Source organism: Eremothecium gossypii, chromosome V (assembly GCF_000091025.4).
Source record: "Eremothecium gossypii ATCC 10895 chromosome V, complete sequence".
In the NCBI taxonomy this organism is placed as follows: domain Eukaryota; kingdom Fungi; phylum Ascomycota; class Saccharomycetes; order Saccharomycetales; family Saccharomycetaceae; genus Eremothecium; species Eremothecium gossypii.
In genome coordinates this window covers 163,636-188,342 of record NC_005786.2, presented here as the reverse complement: position 1 = coordinate 188,342, position 24,707 = coordinate 163,636, and the positions used below count along the sequence as shown (strand labels likewise).

The following is a 24,707-nucleotide window of genomic DNA, read 5'->3' as shown; positions in this document are numbered from 1 at the left end:
AGGCGGTTCTTTTCAATGCTCTAGCGTATGCAAAAGCTTTTGGAAGGCGTCAAACACCTGCTTTAATTCTGAAACTTTTAAATCATCGAAGTCCCGATTTTGGAGTTGCCTCCAACATTCGGGTATGTGCAGAGGACGTTTGCTGTTCTCACCCCCCTTAAAAGAATCATGAGAATCATTGCAACAGGCCAGCTCTGCAGTAGAACTCAGTTGTGCGCTGCCTATTTGACCCTGGCATGGTTTACCGGCATGACAGCAGCAATTGAGTTGGTTATTATGCATATTGGACTGATTGGTTGGGCTGGAGAACACCGTCTGTGCCGGGGCTGGTGGCGTGTATGATTTGATCTTGCCGAAGATGTTCCGCAATGAATTATCTAACGTGGTACCCATCAGCGATTTGTACGAGTTGGTGCGTGGCAATTCAGGCTTTGCTTGGCGGCTAATATCTGGAAGCTTTACTCGGTGGGACAAGACAAAAATGTCCGACGGTTTCGCATGGCCCTTAGCCGTGCCGGGTAGATCATTTATAGTGAGATTTTCTAGGAAATACAACGCTGCAGTCATATTGGTTACGGCGTACTGTTCACTGCCCATGAGTTTCCGGCTATATCTGAATAGCTTGATAAACTGTACGTTCAAATATAGAGTGTGCACTGGCGTGAGAATTATCACATATAGGAGCATAGACAAGTAGTCGTCGTTGCTCGATGCATCCTTCAGGAAGGTCATTTTGTCGTGAATGGCCAGCAACTGTGCAAGCTTCTCCATCGGAGAGAGACGCTCCTCGACGAGAGTCTGGAGGTGGATGCCGAACTCCGTGCAGTCGATACCCTCGCTCCGTGGCATGCCGAGGAAGGCTGGGAGATCGAGCACACCCCTCTCCACGAGCACCCTGAGGTTCCGGATCTTGGCCGTGAGCAGGCTGTCATACTCAAGGAATTCAGGGCTGTTACGAAATAGGTCGACTGCATGTACAGGTCGGCGCTCTGTCTCCTGTCCTGTTCCAGGCACAGACGTGCCCACTTCCATGATCTTTTGGAACACGTCACGCTCACAAATATCCATGTAGCGCTCGATCTTCATGCTGTTGAGCTCCTGCAACTTCAGGTGTCGCTGGACCTCCTCTGGGCTGAGTGGCTGGCTGTTAGCTGCGTCGTTGCCAAACAGCGACGACGAGCGCTTCTTGTGCGGACCGCTCCCGCTGCGGCTACGCCCGAATATCCCGCCAAGACCGGTGCTGAGCGTCTCCCGAGCACTCGAAAAGCCCACATTCTCCACGCTCGCACTGGTCCCCAACTGCCTGCCCTGCTTCGCCAAGTACTGCCCGCACGAGGCGTCGAAGCGTGTGTAGAACTGTTGGAATAGCCCCGATAGTAGGAAGATGGACAACGGTTTCACGTATTTGGGTTGTTTCAAGTCATCCACAAACATGTCCACTAGTCTAGAGAGCTCCATAGGTAGCACTTCAATCTGAGCCACTTCCTTCTCCATCTCATCGCGCTGTGAACCGGATGCCGTGCTTGACTGCTTCGATGCCAATGATGTGCTACTGCTTGCATCTTCGTACGTTTCACCGGCTTGCGTATACTGTTTCTTATTCGGGTGTTTACTCTCATACACCGCCGCATTCAGGGGTGGGCTATCCGACATCGCCGCTACTGCCATCTAAACCACTCACCGATTTCGTGTTTTAACCCTTGCAGGCCGGTTGTGTTTTGAAGGTGATCTATGTGCTTTTTGTTCCGTCTAAGAAAGTGACCTGTAACACTGCGTTTGTGAACTATTAGACATACTTGCCCAGCAGATTTGACGGTTGCGTCCAAGGAAGTTTGATCTGTATGCACTGTCCGCTAGATACTACCCAACAGTGTTACGTATGCCTTAGCGTTTACAATCGTGGTACTAAGGGCCTATAGGTTTGGAAGGCAACCTTCTAGAAGCATCCAAGCGCGATAGCTCAAAGGACTATTTCTGCAGCTTCGGAGCTTGCAGCAAGTGGGACGCATTCAGCAGCAAATGGGAGCAGCACAGGCAGGTGGCGCATTTAAGATGAAACGACCAGCGGTGGACCCCGCGGGTATCGCCACGTATAAAAGACAGCGACTCGTGGCGGACCTTGAAAACTTAAGGATTAGTGAGGTGCCAGCGGCGCGGGCTGCAGTGGTGGACAGCGCGGGGCGCGGTCATGGAAACGCTCTCCTGGCGGACCGGATTCGCGATCAGGTGTGGGAGGTGTTGCAGCGACCGCGCGGGGAGGCAGCACTCCAGCAAAGAATGTGCAGGCAGATATGGCAGGATACGTACAACAGCCACATGCAGGTGGTGCGGTGGGTGGACTGGCCGGCACGCATGTTCCAGATCTGGCTGCGATGGTGGCAGTCACAGGGCACGGAGTCGTCGGATGTGGAGATGGCGACGGACTACGAGAGCTACGAGGAGGAAGAGACGCCCATGGACGTCGACGAAGATGGAGACTGGAAGTACTAGTCGTAAATCAGTATGGTTACACGGGAAGTTACAAACAGCTGAGGAAAAGAAAGCTAGCAGCGCCTTATAGAGTTAGTAGCGTCTTATGTACGACACAAGCAATGGTATACCACCTTGCATGGGCGATATTGGTATATCAGGAAGACATCTATTGGACATCGAGAACCATGATCTTCTGCTTCTCCTGGATTACCCCGCTAAGATCCTCATTGCTGGTAATTTCTGTACCCACGTCATCGCCGGCTTTGACGAAAAGCTGGAACGTTTCCGAGTCGATCCTCGGTGCGATCTTGGTCTTCAGCTCAACTAAGGTGATCGTAGGTGACAATAACAAGGCAAAGATGTCGTCTTTGTAATAGAACTTGATCTTATTGGACTTGAGCTGTGAGCCAGCAGCCTGAGGGGACCCAATGGGAGGGGTCTTATCGTTCAGCGATAGCTCACCCATTCGCTCTTTCAGATCGCTGCCGGTGAGTGTCGACTCCTCCTGTTGAGCCAGCTTGGCGCCAGTCAGTGCGACGGGATCATCGGAGCGCACTACCGTCGAATTCCCATAATCCTTTAAGAGCACACGGTCGAATCCGTTATTTCTGATTGCAAAGAGAGATTTCACCAAAGGCGAATGCGAAATGTGTGGAGGCAATGCAATCAACTCTTTAACATAGATGTTCAAGTCATCTTTCCTCTTTTTTGTAATAGAGTCTGTCACATAGGGCACAGGGCCTGGGATATACGGCATGATTCGTTTGGTCCATTGGCCGTTGCTATCCCGAAGTTTACCTGCCTCTGCAGGATACGCATCGAGGAGCTGGACCTGAAGGTCGTAGAAGTCCTCGTAATACCTTTTCAAAGAATGTGAACTACCGTCCTCAAGGTCGCATACCACATGGAACCAGTACTTCTCGCCCTCAAGCAGAAACGATTCTACAGCAGCGCCAACGGGAACTATGTTGTCAAAGCTCTGCGCCTGGGTATATTGAAAGGGCTGCACGCTGGGGACCACAGATACCCGCTGCTGTTGTTGTTGTTGCTGCTGCTGCTGCTGGTGCTGCTCCACAGATCCTAGGGATATGTTACTAGCTTTATACTTTGCGATGTTGTTCTTCCACTCCTGAACCGTGGGAAGGTTCACAGATGCGATATCGTCTTTCACGTTGTTTCCCGTAGCATATCCCGAGTTGATGTCAATAATACTGACGAATCCAACGGGCACCAAACCCGGCCCCCCGAGCCTTCCAATGGGTTTGGCAATAAACCACTCGAAGTTGTGATGTGCACAAATAAACAAGTTCTCACCTGCAAAAGCACTAAGCTCGTCGGACTTCTCTGCCTTGAAGTCGTACAGGACAATCGCATACAACGACCCCGTCTTCACTGGCATTTGTACCTGTTGTGGCGAAGTCAAAATGCTGTGTGTAGACACAACCCGGCTTTTAGACACTTGCTCAAAGTAGCTCTTTGGAACCATCCCCTTGCGGCCTCCCTCCGTGCTGGTCACTTCGTACCACTCGCCGTCCTCTCCGTTCACCTGGAACAGCTCCCCCTTGTTGAAAGATAATTCGCCAGGCGACTGTGCGTGGTAGGTATATAGTGCCTTCAATATGATCGGCACGTCCACTGCACCCGCCACCGCCCCGTTCTTGCCCCCTCGGTTAGACGTGTTCGACAAGCTTCTTAGCCGGTTCATGTGAAATGCGATGTTACTTCCGTCCTGTGTTGGTGCACTGATGTCTGCAGAAGTGATCCGACCTTTGGTGGCTTGGCTCGAGTCTTTCTTCAATTTAAACCCCTGTTCAACAGCAGATGAAATTGTTAGTCTATCGAGTCCACGTAAAAGACAATTTTCGACGCTTGAGATGAAGGGTACGGCCTCTCCCGACAAGCGGCATCGCCTGCACCGAAAAGTATCCGGTCACTCCTTCATCATACGGTACCTTCACTATCTCTTTCCGCCGGAAACTAAATACAGAAACATACCTTTAACATCCTTATTCTGTTTATCCTTTCCTGATTTCGACTGGAATGTAGCGGCGAAAGGGATCTGTTTCAAAAATTGGAAACGCTTACCACCTCACCAACACACCAGGACTTTATTTCGTAGAAACAGGCGATCGGCCTGAACAACAGTCACTAGAAACGGTGCACCAAGGCAGCTTGGCAACGAGGAGGCACCCTAGGGCTCAATGCGTTGATAGTAAAGCATGTACACGAGCTTTGTCTCCGAGAGAAGGAACGACGTCTTGCACTCCGACACGTACGAGTCTGAGATACACCACCACGGGTGCGTAGTGGTGCGACGTAAAGCCTTCAGTTTGCGGGGACGGCCCTGGGGACGGGGGAGTACCTTCGTGGCAGCCGAAGATACGCCCGATGAGCTCGCAGAGCTGGCTCCGGAGCTGTCCTGCTCGGCTGACGCGTCGGGCTTGGAGACGGGTTCTTCGTTAGTAGTGACTGTTGATGGAGGCTCCCCAGTAACGGTCTTGAGCAAGGCGGCCAGTCGGCCCAGGGCGGAGGGCTTCGAGCTGGCGTAGGGCACAGGCATTCGAGGGGCTGGCTGCGGGACGGCGTCCGACGAGATCACATCTGAGCGAATGATGATCTCGCCCGTCCTTGGGTCCTTCCTAAAGTCAGGTTTGTGGCGGAAACATGCGTAATGGCCCTGAGAATGGGTGCCAATGTGCTTGATCATGGCGCACAGCTTATAGCGGACTGCACGAACCCCAACACATTTGTTATTCTCGAGCAGCTGCTCATTGATGACCAGCTCCTCCGGGAAAGTGACATTGCAGGTGTTCTTTGCGTACGAGACCCCATTGAAGACTGAACGCGAGAGGTGGAGAATGAGCACGCGCGGCGAATCGACTGAGACTGTGCGTTTTACAATGGTGGACTTCAAGGCGGCGGTGATGCAGTGGTCCTTGTTATACGCGCTGACGTAGGCGGCCAGGTGAGGTGGCATGTCCTCATTGATTGAGATGGACGGTGCGAGCCGCGCAAGCTCCTCAATAATGGCAAGCTCTGTGCTGTCGACACCTTGGCGTCCTCTATTCTTCTCTGTTGCGAGAATTGCGCGAATCTGGCAGGATACGCAAGTGTAGTCGTCGATCGTCTCGGTTTGGTTATCAAAAAGCATATCACGGAGGTCCGCCGAAGTTGCGTTTGGAACTGGCAATGTGTGCATAGAAAACTGATGCACATTGACCTTTGACGAGCCTCCGCATCTTAGGCACACAAGGTTATCTGCCAATGATCCCCGAATGGGGAATGCAGGGACGGCAAGGCCCTCCAGTCGTTTATCACCCTTCAACATTAAAGACAGCTCCGTATGCTCCTTTTCCAGCGTTTCGAGTAACAATTGGGTGAATTCGTGGGCATCATTTTGGCCCCGCGACAACTTGGCGCTATATATTAGTTCCAGAGTATGCAACAGGGGTTGCAGCGATATAAAAGTGCTTTTTGCTACCGGCTGCTGTAACTGGTATAGGATGTCTGCTAGCGCTGCATGCATGCGAACATCGACGCCATTGGATAAATTCATCTGCCCTACATGGTCCCCAGAATCATGCATATCATGAGCCTCGCTTTTATGCTCAGGAGAGGGCGCCTTCACTTCGCCCCACTCATCGGCGGCAGCACCATCGTGCGCCCCATCAGAGGACCGCACCATGCGTCGCAGTACCTCCTTCCTGATCTCCATGATCTCATTGAGGTACACAGACACAGCTGGCAGCGACGCCCACGCCTGGATGGACGAGTTGGCGAAGCAATCATTCCGGTTGTTTGCCAGCCCTGTCGTGTGTTTGTCTTTCCTCGTGGAGCTCTGGAACATAGCAGAACTACCAGGGAATAGCCACGTGTAGATCGTCGGACCTAAGATATAGTATGAAAGTGCAAGTGTGCCACAAAGAAGAAGTCTTTGTGGTATGTTGTCCGTTCCGTAGAGAAAGCTTCCGACCTTATTAATAGAGAGTGTACCGTCGTAAACAGAAGAGGGGTATGTCACCCTGTGCAGCATGTAGATGGACTTGGGTATCTAGTCAGCCGTTGTGCTTGAAGGTGGACCAAACTAATCCTTAGTGCATAGTATTTATGTGGGGCGGCCTTTGAACCAGGCTTTTGGGATGCTCGAAGGCGGAATAATACTCCACGTGACAATAATATACGTCAACTATTAACGGCTAAATTATCCCTTGCGAGGAGAACATCCCGTTAATTACAATTATCATTCTATATTATAAACATATTATAAAACGTCAATCTTGCTAGTATAAAAACAATCTAGGTCGGCTTACCAACCATATTACATCAGTAGGCAGCGCGATCTGCATCCGTCATGGCGTGGAGTATCCAGTTGCCCGCACAATTCTCCACGTTTAGCTCGTCCCAATTGGAAAACTTCCCCGATTTACAGGTACCGAAAGACCTTCGAGAATCCGGGAGAAAGGTGGGACAGTTAAAGTATGGCAAGTGATTGTATGCAATGTCACGAAACCAATGAATATCAGAAGCGTTTGCAAAGAGGGCCAGCGCGAGGCTTCTTACAGGTGCATCGCCCCAACGCTCGTAGAAGAACCCGCCTGTCTGATCAAGGTATTCAACAAATTGTTCGTAAGCTTCACTGCGTAAGAACTCCAAGTCAATGATCTCGAAATTGCTCCAAAAGTGGCAAGTGCTGTATCCGCGGGTGATTTTGAAGTTTTCGGACTTCTGGATGTTTTCCCGTAGCCAGTCGGTGGCGCCGGCCTGGTTGAGATAGTGGGGATGAGCGCGGACAAAATCCATAGTATGGTCCCATAACGACTCCACGGACCATGGGTTGTCATATAGGCTTATTGTAAACCCATAAATTTTATTTGCAGCCTTCATAAACTGGAACACATCGTAGTTTAGTTCGCTGTGGAAGTTGACGTTCGGTTCAAGCCGCCATACATAGCGGTACTTTGCAAGTTCTGGCACTTTGTAGAAGTATCGAGAGTAAAACCTACACATGAGGTGATAGGAATCCTCCTCTGCATGGCCCACTTTGAGGGTTAAAAGCTTTAGCTTTTGAACATCATATTTCTCACGATTGATGGCCTCCGGTATAGACCAGAACTCCTTGTCAATAGTTGCAAATTCCGATTCATGCTCAGGAATAAGCTTCTGAATAGCCTCCTTGAACTCTGGAGTAAACGGTTCATCGTTCAAAAAAGTATACGGGTACTTGAACTTGCCATTAAACGCTTTTTCGAGCTCGGTAATCGAGCTCCTTATTCCTTCAAGATCTTTGTTCCTCACTAGGCATAAAATGGTCGCCGGCGCCTTCCCTGCTGCATCTGTGCCAGGCCGCACCAGGGGAGTTCCTTTCGGCTCATCGATGGGCTGGTCCATGAAGCGTGCATACGCCCGTAGCCCTTCTTCTCTTGTAGCGCCCGACAACTCCGCTCCAGAATGTAGCGGAGTAGTGAGCTTTTCTATTAGTGCATCAAACTCGCTGGCTCTATCAGCATGTGTAGTTTTGCTAGCTATATCAGATAGGGTGGCGCCGACAGATTCAACTGTGTTTGCGAAGTAGGCCCGAACTTCTAGGATATGGTTGATACGATATATGAGGAAACACACAATACCAGTCAGCGCAATAGCCAGGAGAAGGATAGGCCGTCTAAGGCACTTTCTCAAGCATAGCATTATACTATAGCAAGCGTTATTATAGCACTCTTATAATACGGGAGGTACCTGTTATCTGCTAATTCAGGGCCGTAACTACTTGTAATATAAAAATCAGTTTGGCTTTCCAATTACGTAATCGTACTGGTCGTTCAGACGCATCTCCGACGGTGAATTCTTCGCACCAACGAAAAGCTATGGCTATATTTTATCTGCTGGTAGAGCTATCTCGACGCTTGCTACTAAGAGCCTATACTACCATACTCAGTAGCCCAATTATCAAATTTTATCAAAGAGTCCGGCGATACGCTTTTTTTAATAGTCACCATGGCACGATGAAAGTCTACCGGTAAAACGCTCCTTATCGTGTCAAAGTTCACGTTTATTAAATTATCCCCTAGTTCCCGAATCGGTTCCATAGCTGCTTCTTTGGCAAGAGCAGTTATGTCAGATCCCGAGTAGCCCTCAGTCATGCGAGCAATGAGTTGAAAGTCAGATTCAGAAAGTTCATTCTTTTGAAGGGCCATAAGCTTCTTCAAATGATACAGTCTTGTTTCGTATTCCGGCAATGGAATGTATAGACGCCGTGAAAAACGTCTAATAGCAGCATCATCTATCGCCCACGGTAAGTTGGTTGCGGCCAAGACAAGTACGCGTCTGGCCTCTTCGCCTTCTCTTGTTTCCTTAGCCGTGGCGCTCGTTAGGGAGGACCATTGGACCAAGAGCTCCGTCTTAATCCTTCTGGATGATTCGTTCTCATTATCTGAACGGCTAGTTAGTAGAGAGTCGATTTCGTCAATGAATATAATTGAGGGGGAAAGCCGTTTGGCTAGGTAAAATAAGGCCTTGACAAGTTTTTCCGACTCACCCAAGTATTTCGATAACAAAGAGGAAGCACTGATGCAAAAGAAAGTTGAATTCGATTCAGTCGCAACGGCCCTGGCAATCATCGTTTTACCTGTTCCTGGAGGTCCAAATAACAACATCCCGGAGATAGGTTCCCGGAGACCCCGAAAAAGGTCTGGCCGCAAAAATGGGTAAACAACTGTTTCCTTCAAACACTTCTTTGCTATTGTAAGACCAGCTATATCTTCCCATCGAACATCGTAATCAACCACAAGAATTTCGTTAATGATCTGTTCACATGAGTGCGTGTCAACGCCCTTTAGTGAACGCATGACATCCTTGATATTCTTTTCTAATAGAGATATCTCCTGTGGCGAGTTGGAGTCAGTTGTAGGATTCGGCGAACTTTCTATAACCGGTGACTTATCGCTATTAGATCCACGTTTTGGTGATGGTGATCGAAGTCCATCCGGAGGGACGGTCTCCAGAACCTTTGCCTTTACCTTGTTTCTAGACCCCTGCGGTTGAGAGAACTTGAGCTGAGGTCTGCGAATTACTGGCTTAGTGTATTCGTACTTTGCAGGCGGCGGCGGAACTCGTCTTTCTTTGTTTTCTTTCTTTGATGGGTCCGTCTTAACGTTCTTTTCCTTATCCTTGTACCAGGCCAACAAAGCTGCCTTATTGATGCTAGACCCCTCCAACTTTGTAGAATAAGATGCTCCTAGGTCCAAACTACGTCTCATCACGGGTAGCTCGACCTTCGGCGAGCCTCGCATATCCAATGACAGACGCGGCGGAAACTTGCCATTACATCGATTATGCTGCGTGGTACCTTCTGACCTTGGGCGGTCAAACCTCTGTGCTAGTTCCATTTCTAGGTGTTTCTTAATTGCTTCCTCGAGCCTCTTATCCTCTTCTTCCTTCGCACGTTTTTCACGTTCGAGTTCCTCCTGGCGCTTTCTGTCCTCCTGTAGCTCTCGCTGCCGCTTGAGCTCAGCAACTTCGTGTGCCTCCGCGTCCTCTGCGGCTTGGGTCCGCTGCAATCTTCTATCAGAACCAAACCGAGTCTTCCGGAAGATGCTAGAAAAGGCATGGCGGTGCACCTGCGGAACCCGCTTCTTCGTATCACCAAGCATATCATTCAAAGCCTGCTGCGACGTTTTAATATCCTGCTCTAAAATCCGAAGATCGTCTATACGTCCCTGTACATCTTCTGGCAAGCTACCGGCCACGAGGTCAATCCTGTAGTGGGTTTTGATGCGGCTGGAGCCGTCAATTAGGTAGCCGCGCGTCTCCTCTAATGCACGCTGGCATTCAAGCAACGTGTCGTCTTTCCGGGCGGCAGATGCAAGAGACGCTCTCATATCCTTAGAAGTATTCTCAAACTGTGCACTGACGATTGAATGCAATAACGTGAGCGCCTGTAGCAGCGTTATGTTGCCCGGTATCACAAATTTCTCCTGCCCCATGGTACCGCCTGTTACTCTGGATGTGCGTATAATATCCTTCAAGCTCCATCACCAGATGGATATTCCCACGAGACTGAGCAATTATTCTGCTCTTCTTAGGGCCGTACTGTGGAGGTGCTTCCGATGGAACTTCAGTGATATATGTATTTGGAAGTATATCAGGGGAAAAAGCAAAACTATGACTTAAAATGTTCCACCCATAGAACACATATTTTACGAAGTCAGAATCTACTGACTGGAGCAGTGATACACTGCGACTCGGCTTTATTTGCAAAATATTAGGTTAGAAAGTTAACCCAAGGCTTTGGAGATATACTCTCCTGCGTCTGCAACCTTTGTGTCAGATGCCATCCGAGCTCTTGAACACGAGTTTCTAAGGAGCGATGAGGCGGACACAAGTGCTCAGGTAGTAGTACATTACAAATTGGGACCTTCTACCGCTGGGAGAAGCTCCAGATTATATAGTTACAATTACTGTTATTCTGACGAAGAACCCTGCTTTCTTTTGCAGTACTTGGTTTTCTCCTCTTCCGGAAGGATTAGCAAGCTCCAGTCGGTGAAGTTGTTGTATATGCATATTTCCCGCTGCTCCCGTGTTAGGTTGCGAAAGTATAGGGAGAGACTGTTCAGCGTGAGGCTGTTGGTTACGCGGAAGTTCTCCAAATCTTTTGCCACCAGCTTTCGGACCGCTTCCCGGTCAAGGGTAGACGGGTATTTACCCATAGCAACGCCGCGGTCACACTCCTTCTCGATATAGTTGATGATGATCCTGCGCGTAGGAAAGAAATGGGAATCATCGCTGACTTTCCAACGGCGCCAACCATAGCGTTCTATCAGCGACTTGATAGATGGCTTGCCATCGAAACCCTTGTACCATTCGGTGTAGAGGTCCCAAATTGTTTTGTTATCCCTGGATAGTTTATATTTGATGGATTCGTTGGGGCCGCCGTTGGACGAAGCTGTATTGTTGACTGCCAGGTTATGCACGGACTCGTCTAGAGGAGCCTTCTGTAGCTCAAGCTCATCCGCCATAACGGTATTAATACAGTCCTGAGTTAGGGTCATCGCGGCTGTTGTGGGGTCGGCAGCTTGCCTTGGCTCCTGAAGTATGCGAGTATTCTGCGGACGTACGTGCAGAGGCGGTGTTGCAGCTGCTAAAGTAGGGGGTATCTGTGTCGTGAGCGAGGTAATAGGAATGCGTGGAGATGATATAGCTCTCGATAAAAGAGGTTCAAGAGGAGATCCAAGATTATTTGGCGTGCCCGCTGTCCCCTCCAGAACTCGGTCTTCAAACCGGAACTTCTTCAACGTCGCGCCCGCAGAGTGATCCAGCGGGCTAGGGGCGGATGGCAACGGCAGCTTTCGCTTGCCGTCGGCGAGATGCTGCTGACTTAAAGAGGGAAGTACGCTGATCGGTGCTAACGCGGACGCTGTATCGTTGAGAGAGAGCGGCTGTTGAAGAGCTTTATCTAGCGCAGACACTGCTGTTCCCGACAGGGCTGGCACATGCGAAGACGACCTCGAGATCAGCTGCCGCTGAGATTCCAATAGCTGAGATATCATGGAACTCATGGAGTTGAGCTTTCCCTTCAGATCGCTAATCTCACTGTTCAACTTCGTGTTGTCTTGTGCGGTCTTAGCTGTGAGCTGATTGAATTTCTCTTCCATTCTCAATAAGATGGAGTTATGCCAATCCTTGTTTACCACTTCGCCGTCGAGCTGTTGCCTCATCTCTTCCTTGTATTTCGCAAACATAGCTGATCCAAACAGCTTCTGGTTGCCCTCCCGCAATAGCTCCCGCACGGCCGGAAGCTGGCCAGTGCATTCGAGGAACGCTATATCCTGAACGATGCATTCTGAAAGATACTGAAATAGTTCGATGAGCGAGTATAATTTGTAATTAACCCGGTCCTTCTGGTTCATATCCTCCTTTAGTTGTGCCAGCCATGGATATACGGACTGTTTCAGCTGCGCAGGCACGCTAACACTTCGTGTGATCTTGTTAGACATTGAGTGGTTCTGTGACTCTGGCTTGGAGCAGCTGGCGCCAGGACCATATTCATCACCAGGGGGGTTGCTTAATAATGGGATGGTAGAAAAAGTGTCCCAGCTGATCTGTTTGCGAGCTGGGAGGCCCCACGTCATGTAGAAGTACAATGAAACGTAGAACACAGGGCACCTCGTAATATCGTTCTCACGGGATATTGTGCCGAAGTAACGGAAGTAAGTCGAATCGTACCGCAACTTCCTCAACGTCAGCGAATGCGGGTACGTTTGATCAAGTATGATATCCACCAGCGTCAGCAGCTCCGCCTCTTTCTTCTCGTGCACATGGAAATACTGCTGCAGCACATACGCCAGCAGGCTGTTCTCGTCCAACGGCACCCGCTGCACGAGCTCATACAAACCCGACCTGCAGTGACTGCCCCTGTTCATCGATACACTGGATCTCGGTGACGGCGTCGGGTTGCTCTGTGACAGCTCCAAATGCTTCATACCAGGAGGCGACAACGTGGTGCTGGCGCCAACAGAGCCTGCACCTCTAGAGTCGGATACTTGTAGCATCGGGTCCTCCAGCCAATCATGCAAATTGGTACTTAGATTAATGGTGTCCATCGCTGCCGTCAACCAGAATCACCGGGCTTTTAGGGGAATCTGGCGCTCTCACAGGTCAAGTGATGCCCCGTCTGAAAATCGGCCAAGAATTCCGTAAGGACCGCGCGAATAGCTAACGCGGGTGGTCCGGATTCCCCTCCTGTAACTGGGACAGGCAACAGCGAAACGCGGCCACTTTCAGCTTCGCCACGTTCTTACCAAGCTGGGGTCTGCGCCGCAGACCGTAACGATAACCGAGAATGGGCTCGAAGAGGAAGCTGAATAGTAGTCGGCGCTAGCTTAAGGCGCTGAACTCTGCAGCGCTAACATGGAGGAGCGAGCGAGATATCTCCGTCAAAATTTTTCACGATGGCCCGGTACACTCGCGATGACTAAAGATAGTGAACCATTGAATTACTGGAAGCTGGCAGCGGAGGCTGCCGCGGCACAGGAAGCCAGACACGGTACGCTATGACTACGTATTGCGGTGGAGTTCCATGCCCGTCTGTACACGACGGCCTGAGAGCAAGCTCGTCGGGCACAGGCGTACGGATGCTCCTCGGCTTTCCTAAAACGTTCACCGCCAGAAACGGTAGGATACAGGAAGCTGGCTTCCTGCCATCAGGGGGGGCACTGTCCAAGCGCCGTTCCGGCAGCGCCGTTCCACCCGGCACAGCCGCATGGCGAAAACGGTTTAATCTTCCCGTGCACCACGAAAAGGGCGCTGAGTGGTGATAGCACTATGTACGGGGAGCTAGATGCAAAAAGCTAATGAACTCCAAGCTAAACAACAGGAGCACGCGTCCAGCGCACCGGCAAGAAGCTCATATGTCACAGAAGGGCCAGAAGCAACCTACCAAGCCAGCACCGAGCAGCATACGTCCGGGACAGCAGCAGGGCTCGTCGTCGTCGCAGGCGGCGAAGCCCAGCAGTGGGTTTTCGGCGTCGGATCTCAACCGGATCGTGCTGGAGTACTTGAATAAGAAGGGCTATCACCGGACGGAGCAGATGCTTCGGGCAGAGTCGTCGCGCACTCTGACGCCATCGAACAAGAGCTCTGTGGCAAGCAGCACGCTGCCCGCGCCTGCGACGAGCGCGACCCAGGAGGTGACAACGAACGGCAAGCCTGCGTCGAATCCGCCAATGCCGTTGAAGCGCGATGCGAACGGCAATCTGGTCCAACAGGCGCAGGTGACGCCCCAGCACTACTTCCGCGCGTACGCGATGCTGAAGAATTGGGTGGACTCGTCGCTGGACATGTACAAGCCGGAGCTGTCGCGGATCATATACCCGATCTTCATATATGTGTTTCTGACGCTGGTCTCCAAGGCTCCGGTGCAGGCGCGGCGCTTCTTTGACAAGTACTCGGAAGACTACAAGGCGCTTCATGGCACGGAGATAAACAAGCTCTTCAGCGTCAACTCGGTCGACCATATAAAGGAAAACGAGCTGGCGCAGGGATTCCAGTCCAACAAGTACCGCGTGACCATTTCGCGCACGACGCTCAATCTCCTTCTTTACTTCCTCAATGAAAATGAGAGCGTAGGAGGCTCATTATTGATCTCCATTATCAACCAGAACCTCGAGCCAAATGCCGTGGACAATATCATATCGCAAGATACTCTGACGGACGGCATCAAGGATATTTCTGCCGGGGCGATTGATGTCGACAACCACAATTCGGTGCCCGTAAAGCTTGGTCCTTTCCCTCGGGACCAAGAGTTCACGAAAGAGGTAGAGGTAGAATTGATGAGGAAAGATGAGCAGGAAATTGAAGAGAATCCAGACGAGAATAGGAAGACCTTGGTCGAAGAATATAAGTCTATGACAGGCGCAACTGCCGCCGTTGCTCCTGTGGGAGCACAGCCAGAGGCGCCCGCCACACAGAAAGGTGACGAGTCGGATGATGCTTCTGAAAAGAAAGAACATGATGAGAAGGCAGGCGAGAAGGGCACCGCTCCCAGCTCATCTGGTCAGCCAGCGGTGCCAATTCCAGCGGGGACTCTTCCACTCAACGCACCTGTTGGCCTGCCCCTGTCCACAACGGCGACCGATCTAATAAACCCTATGATGGAGTCCCCACTACCGGGCGCTTTGCCCTTACCACCCAAAACTGCGCTGGATCTAAAACTGGAAATTCAAAAGGTCCGTGAGTCTCGGGATGCCATTAAGATGGACAACTTACAGACATCTGCACCTAGTGTTTGTATGTATACTTTTCACAATACAAACAGAGAGATGACATGCCTACGGTTTAGTGACGATTCACGCTTAGTCGCGGCGGGCTTCCAGGACAGTTATATTAAGCTTTGGTCACTCGACGGGACACCTTTAGAAAGCCAGCTTCCTTCGAAAGCCAAAGACGCTAGTAATACAGTAACGCTAATAGGACATAGCGGTCCGGTCTACTCCGTTTCGTTCAGTCCAGATAACCGGTACTTGGTTTCTGCATCTGAGGACAAGACCGTACGACTATGGTCCCTCGATACTTACACCTGCTTGGTAAGCTACAAGGGACACAACCACCCGGTATGGGACGTTAAATTTTCACCTCTGGGGCACTACTTCGCAACAGGATCGCATGATCAGACAGCGCGACTCTGGTCATGCGATCATATTTATCCACTCCGGATATTTGCAGGCCATTTAAATGACGTGGATTGTGTCACCTTCCATCCCAATGGCACATATGTTCTCACTGGCTCTAGTGATAAAACGTGCCGTATGTGGGACATTCAAACAGGTGATTCAGTGCGGTTGTTTCTAGGACATACGGCGAGTGTCGTCTCTGTTGCGGTTTCCCCCGACGGCAGATGGCTAACAACAGGATCAGAAGATGGCGTTATCATTGTCTGGGATATTGGCACGGGTAAACGGATAAAGCAGATGCGTGGTCATGGAAAAAGTGCAGTGTATTCCCTATCGTTCAACAAGGAAGGGAATATTCTGGTTAGCGGTGGTGCAGACCAGTCAGTTCGTGTTTGGGATTTGAAGAAGTTTACTAATGAACCAAGCTTGGAACCTGAGCAGCCATACTCAGGCTATCTGGGGGACATGGAAGCAAGTGTGAACCAGGATGTCAAGGAATATGGTCGGAGGAGAACAGTGTTCCCAACGCAGGATCTAATGGCCTCTTTCCACACGAAGAAGACACCAATATACACAGTCAAGTTTACCAGGACGAACCTTGTGCTTGCAGGAGGCGCTTTCACAGAATAGCGTACGAAATTGTATCATTAAACAGTAAGCATTACTTTTAGTATTATATATAACGCTGCAATAAAAGCAATATTACAGTCGGGAATTAGTCAAATATGGGCTTCTTGGCATCCCAGGTGGCTAGCACCTCGTGTCCTTTATAGTGGTGCCGCTGCCAATATATGAAGTACCCCGGCGCGATAAATATGAATGCAACCGACAACACAAGCAGTGGTGCTGTGTACGTCCAACCCAATGTCATTGTGACGAACGTATATACGATAGCATGTGTAAACATCACAATACATCCGTATGTTGCATACCGTCCTTGTAGACGCAAGTTTCTCTCATAAGAAGGGAGCAGAATGTTAAGCTCAATGCAGATCAGGAGAAAGCAGAACACTTCCGGAGTAGTGTTCAGCCGCGACGCTAACACGGTCACGTTAGAGAGCAGGATGTTTGTTGGGACCAACGAGGACTGAGTCCACGAATAGCTCAACACATATATGATTGTCAGCCAGCATGACAGATTCCATATCGAGTCAGATGACGTCGTCCGAGATAGTGTCTTCAGCACTGGTGCTAACGTCAACATGGTGAATGTGACAATCATGGAAGACTTCAGGTGCTCCAGGACACGGAATGATAACGAGGCGCACAAAGTCGTCAACGCAGCCAACGCAATTGGCGAGTAATGGTAGCGGTATAGTAGCGTGAACACCACATAGATGAGCAGAGTGTTCGTTAATCTGTGGTGGAACGTGAGGAAGTCTAGCACAACATCCAGATACCGCGAGAACTCCTGTGACCGCAGTTGTCCCGCTGTTATTTCTTGCAGCGTCGTCAAAAACCTAGGGTCCGTGAAGTTATCTGGATAGGGCTGGCGCAGCCATAGTAGCCGTCTCCATTCTGGCCATACCTCTGCACCGCGAACCTTTTGTCGTTTCATTACACTTTAGGTCTGTCCTCGGTCCCGCGGATGTGGCAATAAACTCTCGCGCGTTCAGATGCGTACAGACGCTGACCCCTCCTTCTCAACGCAAAACAACGTGACAGAGTATGGATCCTGGAAACACGTCGCCCAGCGCTGAGAGTATATCATCTGGCAGAGGAGCACCTCGCAGAGACGTGCGAACGCTCCCAACCCCAGCGGCGGGCACAGGTGTCGCGACCCCCCAGGTGGACCGCAAGGATAGACTCTGGACAGAGATTGACGTACTGGACGACGTAAAGAGGATGGCGGCCATGGACACCGCAGAGCGAGGCTTTCCCGATGATTTTGAGGCGCGGCTGCAGCATCTTCGGCGGTCCCAAGCTGCACTATTGGACGCAACACGAATGCCAGCAGCGAACATAGATGCGCAGCGCCAGCGGATATTGGATATAATGCGCAAACTGGAGGGCTTGCGAGACCTTGATGAGGGTACATAGGCGTCGGTCTGTTGTTGATTAATGGTCACGTGATATTCACGTGCACGAATCGCCGGCAATTCGTGCTGCCTAACACCCCATGAAAGGCATTGTTAGAGGAATCCCGCTCGTCAGCAGACATCCTGAATTTTGGATTTATAAGTAGCAGGGTAAACGCTCGTAACGTCCTCTAGTAATATCAGTGCACCCTGTATAACTAGGTTTTCTAATATGGCCACCACAAACACATTTTCTGACTTTAAGCTAGCTAGTGAATTGCCTGCATGGGCTAAACTTCAGGAGCTCTACGAGAAGAAGGGCAAGACGCTTTCTTTAAAAGAGGCGTTCGCCACGGATGAGCAGCGGTTCCAAAAATACTCGCGCACATTTTCGAACCACGATGGCTCGAAGATACTATTCGACTTCTCGAAAAACCTTGTCGACGACGAAATCCTGGGCGCGCTAGCGCAACTAGCGCGTGAGGCCAATGTGACGCAGCTGCGTGACCAGATGTTCAATGGTGAACACATCAATTCCACCGAGGACCGTGCTGTATACCATGTGGCACTACGTAACCGGGCTAACAAGCCTATGTACGTTGATGGGAAAAACGTGGCGCCAGAGGTCGATGCCGTTCTACAGCACATGAAAGAGTTCTCTGAGCAAGTGCGTTCTGGTGCATGGAAGGGGTACACTGGCAAGTCCATCAAGGACGTCGTGAACATCGGCATTGGTGGCTCTGACCTGGGCCCTGTGATGGTGACCGAGGCGCTCAAGCACTATGCTGGACCATTGAAGGTTCACTTCGTTTCGAACATTGATGGTACACATCTTGCAGAGACGTTGAAGGAAGTCGACCCGGAGACTACTCTCTTCCTTGTTGCCTCGAAGACTTTCACCACGGCCGAGACTATCACTAACGCAACTTCTGCGAAGAACTGGTTTTTGTCCAAGACTGGGAACAACCCAGCGCACATTTCAAAGCACTTTGCTGCTCTCTCCACTAATGAGACAGAAGTTGCCAAGTTTGGGATAGATACGAAGAACATGTTTGGATTTGAGAGTTGGGTTGGTGGCCGCTACTCTGTGTGGTCTGCCATTGGGTTATCCGTTGCCCTTTACATTGGCTTTGACCAGTTCGAGGACTTCCTCAAGGGTGCCGAGGCCGTTGACAAGCACTTTACAAGCACCCCAATTGAGGACAACATTCCATTGTTGGGCGGGTTACTGTCTGTGTGGTACAACAACTTCTTTGACGCACAAACTCACCTAGTTGTTCCATTCGACCAGTACTTGCATAGATTCCCTGCATACTTGCAGCAGCTATCCATGGAATCCAACGGTAAGTCTGTTACCAGAGGCAATGTCTTTGCTAACTACTCGACTGGTTCAATTCTATTCGGTGAGCCAGCCACAAATGCTCAACACTCATTTTTCCAGTTGGTTCACCAAGGCACTAAGGTTATTCCTTCTGACTTTATCCTTGCTGCTCAGTCTCATAACCCAATTGAGAACAATCTCCACCAGAAGATGCTGGCGTCCAACTTCTTCGCTCAGGCTGAAGCTCTAATGGTGGGTAAGGATGAGGCTCAGGTCAAGGCGGAGGGCGCTACTGGTGGTCTAGTTCCACACAAAGTGTTCTCTGGCAACAGACCAACCACTTCTATCCTGGTACAGAAGATCACGCCAGCGAACTTGGGTGCCTTGATCGCATACTATGAGCACGTGACCTTCACCGAAGGCGCTATCTGGAACATCAACTCGTTTGACCAGTGGGGTGTTGAACTAGGTAAGGTTTTGGCCAAGGTTATCGGCAAGGACTTGGATACCACGGGTGAAACTACTTCGCACGATGCCTCCACTAATGGTCTCATTAACCAGTTCAAGGCGTGGTTGTAGGCGTGAAAGAGTTCTTGGTTAGACTATGTACTTGAATCACGAACTCTGCAGTGACTGCTAACGTATCTAGTTGCAATGCTGTTAATCTAGTATATAGTATTTCATATCATCTAAGTTTTCTACCGTCGCTGCGTTATTTCATGAAAGCTTGCCGTGGTCCAAATTTTGTCTGGCAGAACGCGGTGATATTGCTGCTGCCATCAAGTTCATCGTCCTTCCTTGAAACTCCAGTGGGGCGACCTCAAATAAGCAGGGCTAAAACGAAGGCGCACTGTTCCGCTAAAGAGCTATTGGTTCATGTCAGTCAAATTCTCAGCGGAAGAAGTGCCGCAAGTGTCGAGTGAGATCTCTGATGAACTCCAGCAGCGCTATACCAATTGGAAGAAGAACACAAAACTATTATATGATTACCTGAACACTAATTCCACCAAATGGCCATCCTTGACATGCCAGTTCATGCCGGACTTGGAGGTACCTACCGATAAACATAGATTGCTGTTGTCCTCATTTACGTCCTCCCAGTTACCAGAGGATGAGGCAGTGTACATTAGCGAATTATCCACCATGCGGCACGTTCCCTGGAGCTCATTAAACAATTTCGATATGGACGAGATGGAGTTCAAGGTAGATAACCAGGCAAAACTACCCAACAAAAATCTCGTTGAGACAGTAAGGATCCAATTTCCAAGTGGCGATTGCAACAGGGCGTGCTATATGCCTCAGAACCCAGATATTATCGGGGCAATAGCTTCTACCGGAGCAGTGAACATATTCGACAGAACCAAGCACGGTACTAACCGTCCGAAATTGCTTGGTTCTGCTGCAAGCTACGAGATTCAATTAAACGAGCCAGAATCCTTAGGAGATGCGGACAGCGCTGAGGCACTGTCACTGGCATGGAACTGGCAAAAAGCTGGGATCATAGCCTCCTCCTATAGCAACGGTCTAATCAAAGTGTGGGATATCACGCGATACCAGAAAAGCCAGCCAACCATTTCTAACCCGGAACTGCGCATATTGCAGGACAAGGCAGGTACAAACGATGTATCGTGGATGGTACATCACTCTTCTATCTTGGCTGCCTGTGGGGAAAGTAATACAATTGGCCTGCTCGATACACGTGCTCCTGACGCCTTCAAGCCTACGAAAGCGTCCCCCCACACAGGTGGGATTAATGCGCTGCAGTTCAACTACGCGAATGACATGCTACTTTGCGCAGCTGATTCGAATGGTGGTATTGCTCTATGGGACTGCAGGGCCTTCTCCAAACCACTATCAGTCTTTAACCACGGTGACTCCGTATCAGCGCTGCAGTGGAATCCTAACCTCCCCACTATTGTAGCTACTGCAGGTCAAGGCGATGGCCTAATTAAGATCTGGGACACCTCCCGGGAACCCGAGGATTCACTACTTTTTGTTCATGGCGGGCATATGCTCGGCGTGAATGACATCGCATGGAACTACCATGATCCTTGGCTGATGTGCAGCGTGGCAAACGATAATTCAGTTCACGTATGGAAGCCAGCAGCTAACTTAGTGCAGGCTAAGTAGCCGGTACCACTCATCCTCTAGAGTCATAGATGGCCCTGTCCAGTAGCCATCCCGCCTATATTGGTCACGTGCATTTATATCGTATTGCACGTGACCGTTGGCCAATTAAACGTCATTATTTACACTCCATACACCTCGTTAATATATCATCGTGTACGGATGGAATCTCGGTAAAATTTTCGATCTCAATCACGCTAGGGTGGAGTGGCGGCGAAGTGAACGATACGGTGAATATAGGATATTAGACATCGAACACAAATCGTTAAGATGGCTTTCCGTGCTTTGACTACCAAGGCTGCTGCTAGACCATTGCTAGCATTGGGCCCTCGCAGTGTTGCGTATGTGCATTTTTGTGATGGACAGCTTGACAGTTGAATGAGTGAAAACATGAACCCGCGAGGCATAGCACGCCGTGTATACGATGCCTCAGCTCAAAACGACTGCTGCTGGATAGTTTAACCAGCCGATACTAACCTTAGTTTGCAGGATGGGTGCTCGCTACATGTCCACCCCAGCTCCTCAGGATCCTAAGAGCAAGGCGGCGGCCATCCTGGACTCTCTGCCAGGTAGCACTGCGCTATCCAAGACTGGTATCTTGGCTACCTCTGCAGCAGCCGCGATATACGCCATCTCCAATGAACTGTATGTTTTGAACGCTGAAACCATTCTGTTGTGTACCTTCACCGGCTTTTCGTTCTTGATCGCGAAGCTAGTCGCACCAGCTTACAAGGAGTACGCTGACAAGAGAATGCAGCATGTTTCTGGTATTCTAAACTCCTCCAGAAACAAGCACGTCGCTGCTGTCAAGGAAAGAATCGAGTCTGTGTCTGAGTTGAAGAACGTCACCGAGACGACAAAGGTGCTGTTCGAGGTTTCCAAGGAGACTTTGGAACTTGAGGCCAAGGCCTTCGAGTTGAAGCAGAAGGTTGACCTAGCCACTGAGGCGAAGGCTGTTTTGGATTCGTGGGTGAGATACGAGGCTTCTGTGCGTCAGCTACAGCAGAAGCAGATCGCTGAGTCTGTCATCGGCAAGGTGCAGGCTGAGTTGGCTAACCCTAAGTTCCAGGACAAGGTGTTGCAGCAGTCTGTCGCTGATGTCGAGAAGCTATTCGCCAGTTTGAAATAAGGATAGGTCGTCTACAATACCTCTTTATCTCATTCGCATGAAGACACCAGGAACTGCTCTAGCAAGCGTCTGCTGAGAAGGTCTTGTTTTAATGGACCTTTATGATTTTGATATTCAAGAATTTCAAGGAAGGGTTCCCAAAATTATATAGTAGTTGGTGGCTCTACCACATATATAGCCGTATATGATCATACTGACAGTCTAAAGAGTAATCAGTATAGAATAATGGGAATTGCTGTCCTTGTTAACTTTGTCAATTTCCATCGTAAATTGTTTTGTCCGGTGTGAAAAAGTACATATAACCACACCATACACATCTAGTGGTCCCGTCTATATGTCGCAGACATCTCCTCTTAGTGAGCAAGCGGATAGTAGTCTGAAGTATGACTATTCAAATGTGCCTGCCCAGGCCTTAGATGCGATTCGAATGCGCTTGGCACAACTGACACATTCGCTTTCCAAGATCCGAGATGATATGTCCAAGGCAGACTTGCCACAGTGGTATTCGTTACAGGCGCAGCTTAGCGTTACGCTAACGCAGTTATCGTCACTCACCTCCACGCTGCAGCATTTCGAAGACACCTTGGAGTGCACTGTTCCATATCCGCTACCAAGCTTTCCGACTACCGCGCACGAGGGCCTTCTAACGACGTTAATGCGCAAAAAGCAGATACCCGAAGTCGAGAATTGGATTAAAGATGCAATCGATCACAGCGGGCTGGATCTTGAGGGGAGGAATTGGGATGAGATCGAAAGTGCCATCCAAAGGGATAAGTCTACAACGGCCAGGGCACTGGACTTTATCAATCAGGAATACAGTAATTACTCATTCCAAGGTCTCTATACGGCAGAAGAACTCTCCAAGAACGTTGGAGATCCGCAGTCGATGATCTACAGATCTGCTACCTCCAATGCCAAGCCGAAAGCGCCCTTCTCGGTGGACAGTATATTAACATTCATGTACCAAGGGACTATGAAAACAGAGGAGACATCTATTGCGAAATAGCACAGCTGGCTAAATACAAGACGGGTGCCATGTACTATATTCTTACTATATACAGGATATCAATGTAAGCTGCGTTTCAACGACCGCTTAATTTGAGTTTTCGCGCCAGGTGCAGTTTATGCCAAAAGCTTTATTACTAGTTCCCAAGTGCCAAACATGATTATACTGTTCGGAACTGTCCGCATTAGGTGAGGTGTCAGACCACTGTACATAGATGCAAATCCCTCCTCTTTTATAATCAGACTAAAAGATTGGAAAAGCCCAGTGTACTTCAACTTTCCATTCTCTTTAGGAGCCTGCCTTAAACGGGTCCTAACAACCTCATGGGGGTACGTCAGGATACTTGCAAATAGCTTTGCAGCACCTGCGCTGCCAGAACGCTGGCACCATTCCTTCACCTTCATGTAAGTAGTCTTGTTTTCCTCACTGATATCACCAAATTCTTCTATTGACCTTTGCCTGATGATGTGCTTCATCTGCTCATAAAGAACCCACTGGAGGATACTTTCTACAGAACCCAAATACGATGCACTCAACCCCTTGTATAATCCTAGAATCCCTTCATTTCTCATAACACCTTTTAGACAATCCCACGAGTTTTTGTATCTACGCGACCTGCCATCCGCAGCCTTGTCCAGTTGCAATCTGGTCTTGACAAGCCAGATAGGGTTCGTGGCTGTCGATGTCGCCCAACCGGCGGTAGCGCCAGCAAGGAAATGAATCCACGGCGCCTCTTGCCCGTCATTCAGGAGTCGAGATGCAGTGTCCTTCGTGACTCCGTAAGTAAAAAAGTTGATACTCCTTGCAGGAATAACACCAACAAGGTTGGGCCCGAGGCCTTTGAAAAGGCTTCGAAACCCCTCCTGGGTGTAAACATTTTGTATTATTCCGACAGTCTCCCGGAAATGCATTAAACCTTGGTAAACCACATTAGTGCGTGCAGTAGCCTGCGTCTTGTACGCCCCATGGAAGACATCGCTCTGTAGTCGCGTCTTGACAACGTCAAACGGACAGGTAATAATAGCGCCAGCCATACCTCCTATACCGCCAGCGACGAAGTGCACCCAGGGTGCTACATGAGGATGGTTCTCCTTTTTGTTCTCCAATATCAGCGATGTGGCGTCTTTGAGATTAGAGCCCTTTTCGTCGCTTGCAAGGTATGGTATCGACTCCAGGGCCTCGCTTTCCAGTTTGGATAAGTCTCGCTTCGTCATCTCGGAGTGGTGTCCTCAGTTGTTATACGCTTGTAGGCCTTCGGCGATGCCCAGATGTTTCTTTATAACGTCCGTACGATGAACCACGACTATGAGCTGTGGAAACGTTCACACTCAAATGGAGTCCGTCTAACGCGAAGCTTTACGGGATTCCAAAGAGACGCTTGTACTAAAAACGATTGCAGATGTCTGCTGCTCCTGGTAATGAGCTTGTTGAAACGGCTACAAAATTTTCAAAGCACCCGCCATAAACTATA

General features: G+C 49.8%; 15 protein-coding genes across 15 annotated transcripts; 7 read left to right on the top strand and 8 right to left on the bottom strand.

Moving 5' to 3' along the window:
- Positions 1–12: 12 nt before the first annotated feature.
- On the bottom strand, positions 13–1,668 carry MUK1 (guanine nucleotide exchange factor MUK1; the record flags this gene model as incomplete). The annotated part of the gene is made up of 1 exon (NM_209975.2): positions 13–1,668. The coding sequence occupies one exon, from the start codon at positions 1,666–1,668 to the stop codon at positions 13–15; it is 1,656 nt and encodes a 551-aa protein (NP_984622.2).
- A 351-nt stretch (positions 1,669–2,019) lies between these two features.
- On the top strand, positions 2,020–2,490 carry AGOS_AEL240C (uncharacterized protein; the record flags this gene model as incomplete). Its single annotated transcript, NM_209974.1, has 1 exon — positions 2,020–2,490. The coding sequence occupies one exon, from the start codon at positions 2,020–2,022 to the stop codon at positions 2,488–2,490; it is 471 nt and encodes a 156-aa protein (NP_984621.1).
- A 148-nt stretch (positions 2,491–2,638) lies between these two features.
- Positions 2,639–4,476, bottom strand: BEM1 (phosphatidylinositol-3-phosphate-binding protein BEM1; the record flags this gene model as incomplete). Its single annotated transcript, NM_209973.1, has 2 exons — positions 2,639–4,279; positions 4,468–4,476. 2 exons carry the CDS (start codon positions 4,474–4,476, stop codon positions 2,639–2,641), a joined length of 1,650 nt encoding a protein of 549 aa, NP_984620.1.
- Positions 4,477–4,663: 187 nt separating this feature from the next.
- On the bottom strand, positions 4,664–6,505 carry UBP16 (putative ubiquitin-specific protease UBP16; the record flags this gene model as incomplete). Its single annotated transcript, NM_209972.1, has 1 exon — positions 4,664–6,505. One exon carries the CDS (start codon positions 6,503–6,505, stop codon positions 4,664–4,666), a length of 1,842 nt encoding a protein of 613 aa, NP_984619.1.
- A 290-nt stretch (positions 6,506–6,795) lies between these two features.
- On the bottom strand, positions 6,796–8,157 carry KTR4 (putative mannosyltransferase; the record flags this gene model as incomplete). Its single annotated transcript, NM_209971.1, has 1 exon — positions 6,796–8,157. One exon carries the CDS (start codon positions 8,155–8,157, stop codon positions 6,796–6,798), a length of 1,362 nt encoding a protein of 453 aa, NP_984618.1.
- A 221-nt stretch (positions 8,158–8,378) lies between these two features.
- YTA6 (putative AAA family ATPase YTA6) lies at positions 8,379–10,451 on the bottom strand (the record flags this gene model as incomplete). Its single annotated transcript, NM_209970.1, has 1 exon — positions 8,379–10,451. One exon carries the CDS (start codon positions 10,449–10,451, stop codon positions 8,379–8,381), a length of 2,073 nt encoding a protein of 690 aa, NP_984617.1.
- A 477-nt stretch (positions 10,452–10,928) lies between these two features.
- On the bottom strand, positions 10,929–13,067 carry GCR1 (transcription regulator GCR1; the record flags this gene model as incomplete). The annotated part of the gene is made up of 1 exon (NM_209969.1): positions 10,929–13,067. One exon carries the CDS (start codon positions 13,065–13,067, stop codon positions 10,929–10,931), a length of 2,139 nt encoding a protein of 712 aa, NP_984616.1.
- A 750-nt stretch (positions 13,068–13,817) lies between these two features.
- On the top strand, positions 13,818–16,265 carry TAF5 (chromatin modification protein; the record flags this gene model as incomplete). The annotated part of the gene is made up of 1 exon (NM_209968.1): positions 13,818–16,265. The coding sequence occupies one exon, from the start codon at positions 13,818–13,820 to the stop codon at positions 16,263–16,265; it is 2,448 nt and encodes an 815-aa protein (NP_984615.1).
- Positions 16,266–16,350: 85 nt separating this feature from the next.
- GPI2 (phosphatidylinositol N-acetylglucosaminyltransferase) lies at positions 16,351–17,193 on the bottom strand (the record flags this gene model as incomplete). The annotated part of the gene is made up of 1 exon (NM_209967.1): positions 16,351–17,193. The coding sequence occupies one exon, from the start codon at positions 17,191–17,193 to the stop codon at positions 16,351–16,353; it is 843 nt and encodes a 280-aa protein (NP_984614.1).
- A 110-nt stretch (positions 17,194–17,303) lies between these two features.
- On the top strand, positions 17,304–17,675 carry AGOS_AEL248C (DUF5315 domain-containing protein; the record flags this gene model as incomplete). Its single annotated transcript, NM_209966.1, has 1 exon — positions 17,304–17,675. One exon carries the CDS (start codon positions 17,304–17,306, stop codon positions 17,673–17,675), a length of 372 nt encoding a protein of 123 aa, NP_984613.1.
- Positions 17,676–17,885: 210 nt separating this feature from the next.
- Positions 17,886–19,553, top strand: PGI1 (glucose-6-phosphate isomerase; the record flags this gene model as incomplete). The annotated part of the gene is made up of 1 exon (NM_209965.1): positions 17,886–19,553. One exon carries the CDS (start codon positions 17,886–17,888, stop codon positions 19,551–19,553), a length of 1,668 nt encoding a protein of 555 aa, NP_984612.1.
- Positions 19,554–19,850: 297 nt separating this feature from the next.
- Positions 19,851–21,104, top strand: MSI1 (Msi1p; the record flags this gene model as incomplete). Its single annotated transcript, NM_209964.1, has 1 exon — positions 19,851–21,104. The coding sequence occupies one exon, from the start codon at positions 19,851–19,853 to the stop codon at positions 21,102–21,104; it is 1,254 nt and encodes a 417-aa protein (NP_984611.1).
- Positions 21,105–21,371: 267 nt separating this feature from the next.
- Positions 21,372–22,230, top strand: ATP4 (F1F0 ATP synthase subunit 4; the record flags this gene model as incomplete). The annotated part of the gene is made up of 2 exons (NM_209963.2): positions 21,372–21,442; positions 21,591–22,230. The coding sequence occupies 2 exons, from the start codon at positions 21,372–21,374 to the stop codon at positions 22,228–22,230; spliced, it is 711 nt and encodes a 236-aa protein (NP_984610.2).
- A 334-nt stretch (positions 22,231–22,564) lies between these two features.
- Positions 22,565–23,236, top strand: MED8 (RNA polymerase II mediator complex subunit MED8; the record flags this gene model as incomplete). Its single annotated transcript, NM_209962.1, has 1 exon — positions 22,565–23,236. One exon carries the CDS (start codon positions 22,565–22,567, stop codon positions 23,234–23,236), a length of 672 nt encoding a protein of 223 aa, NP_984609.1.
- Positions 23,237–23,352: 116 nt separating this feature from the next.
- RIM2 (Rim2p) lies at positions 23,353–24,450 on the bottom strand (the record flags this gene model as incomplete). Its single annotated transcript, NM_209961.1, has 1 exon — positions 23,353–24,450. One exon carries the CDS (start codon positions 24,448–24,450, stop codon positions 23,353–23,355), a length of 1,098 nt encoding a protein of 365 aa, NP_984608.1.
- Between the last annotated feature and the right edge of the window lie 257 nt (positions 24,451–24,707).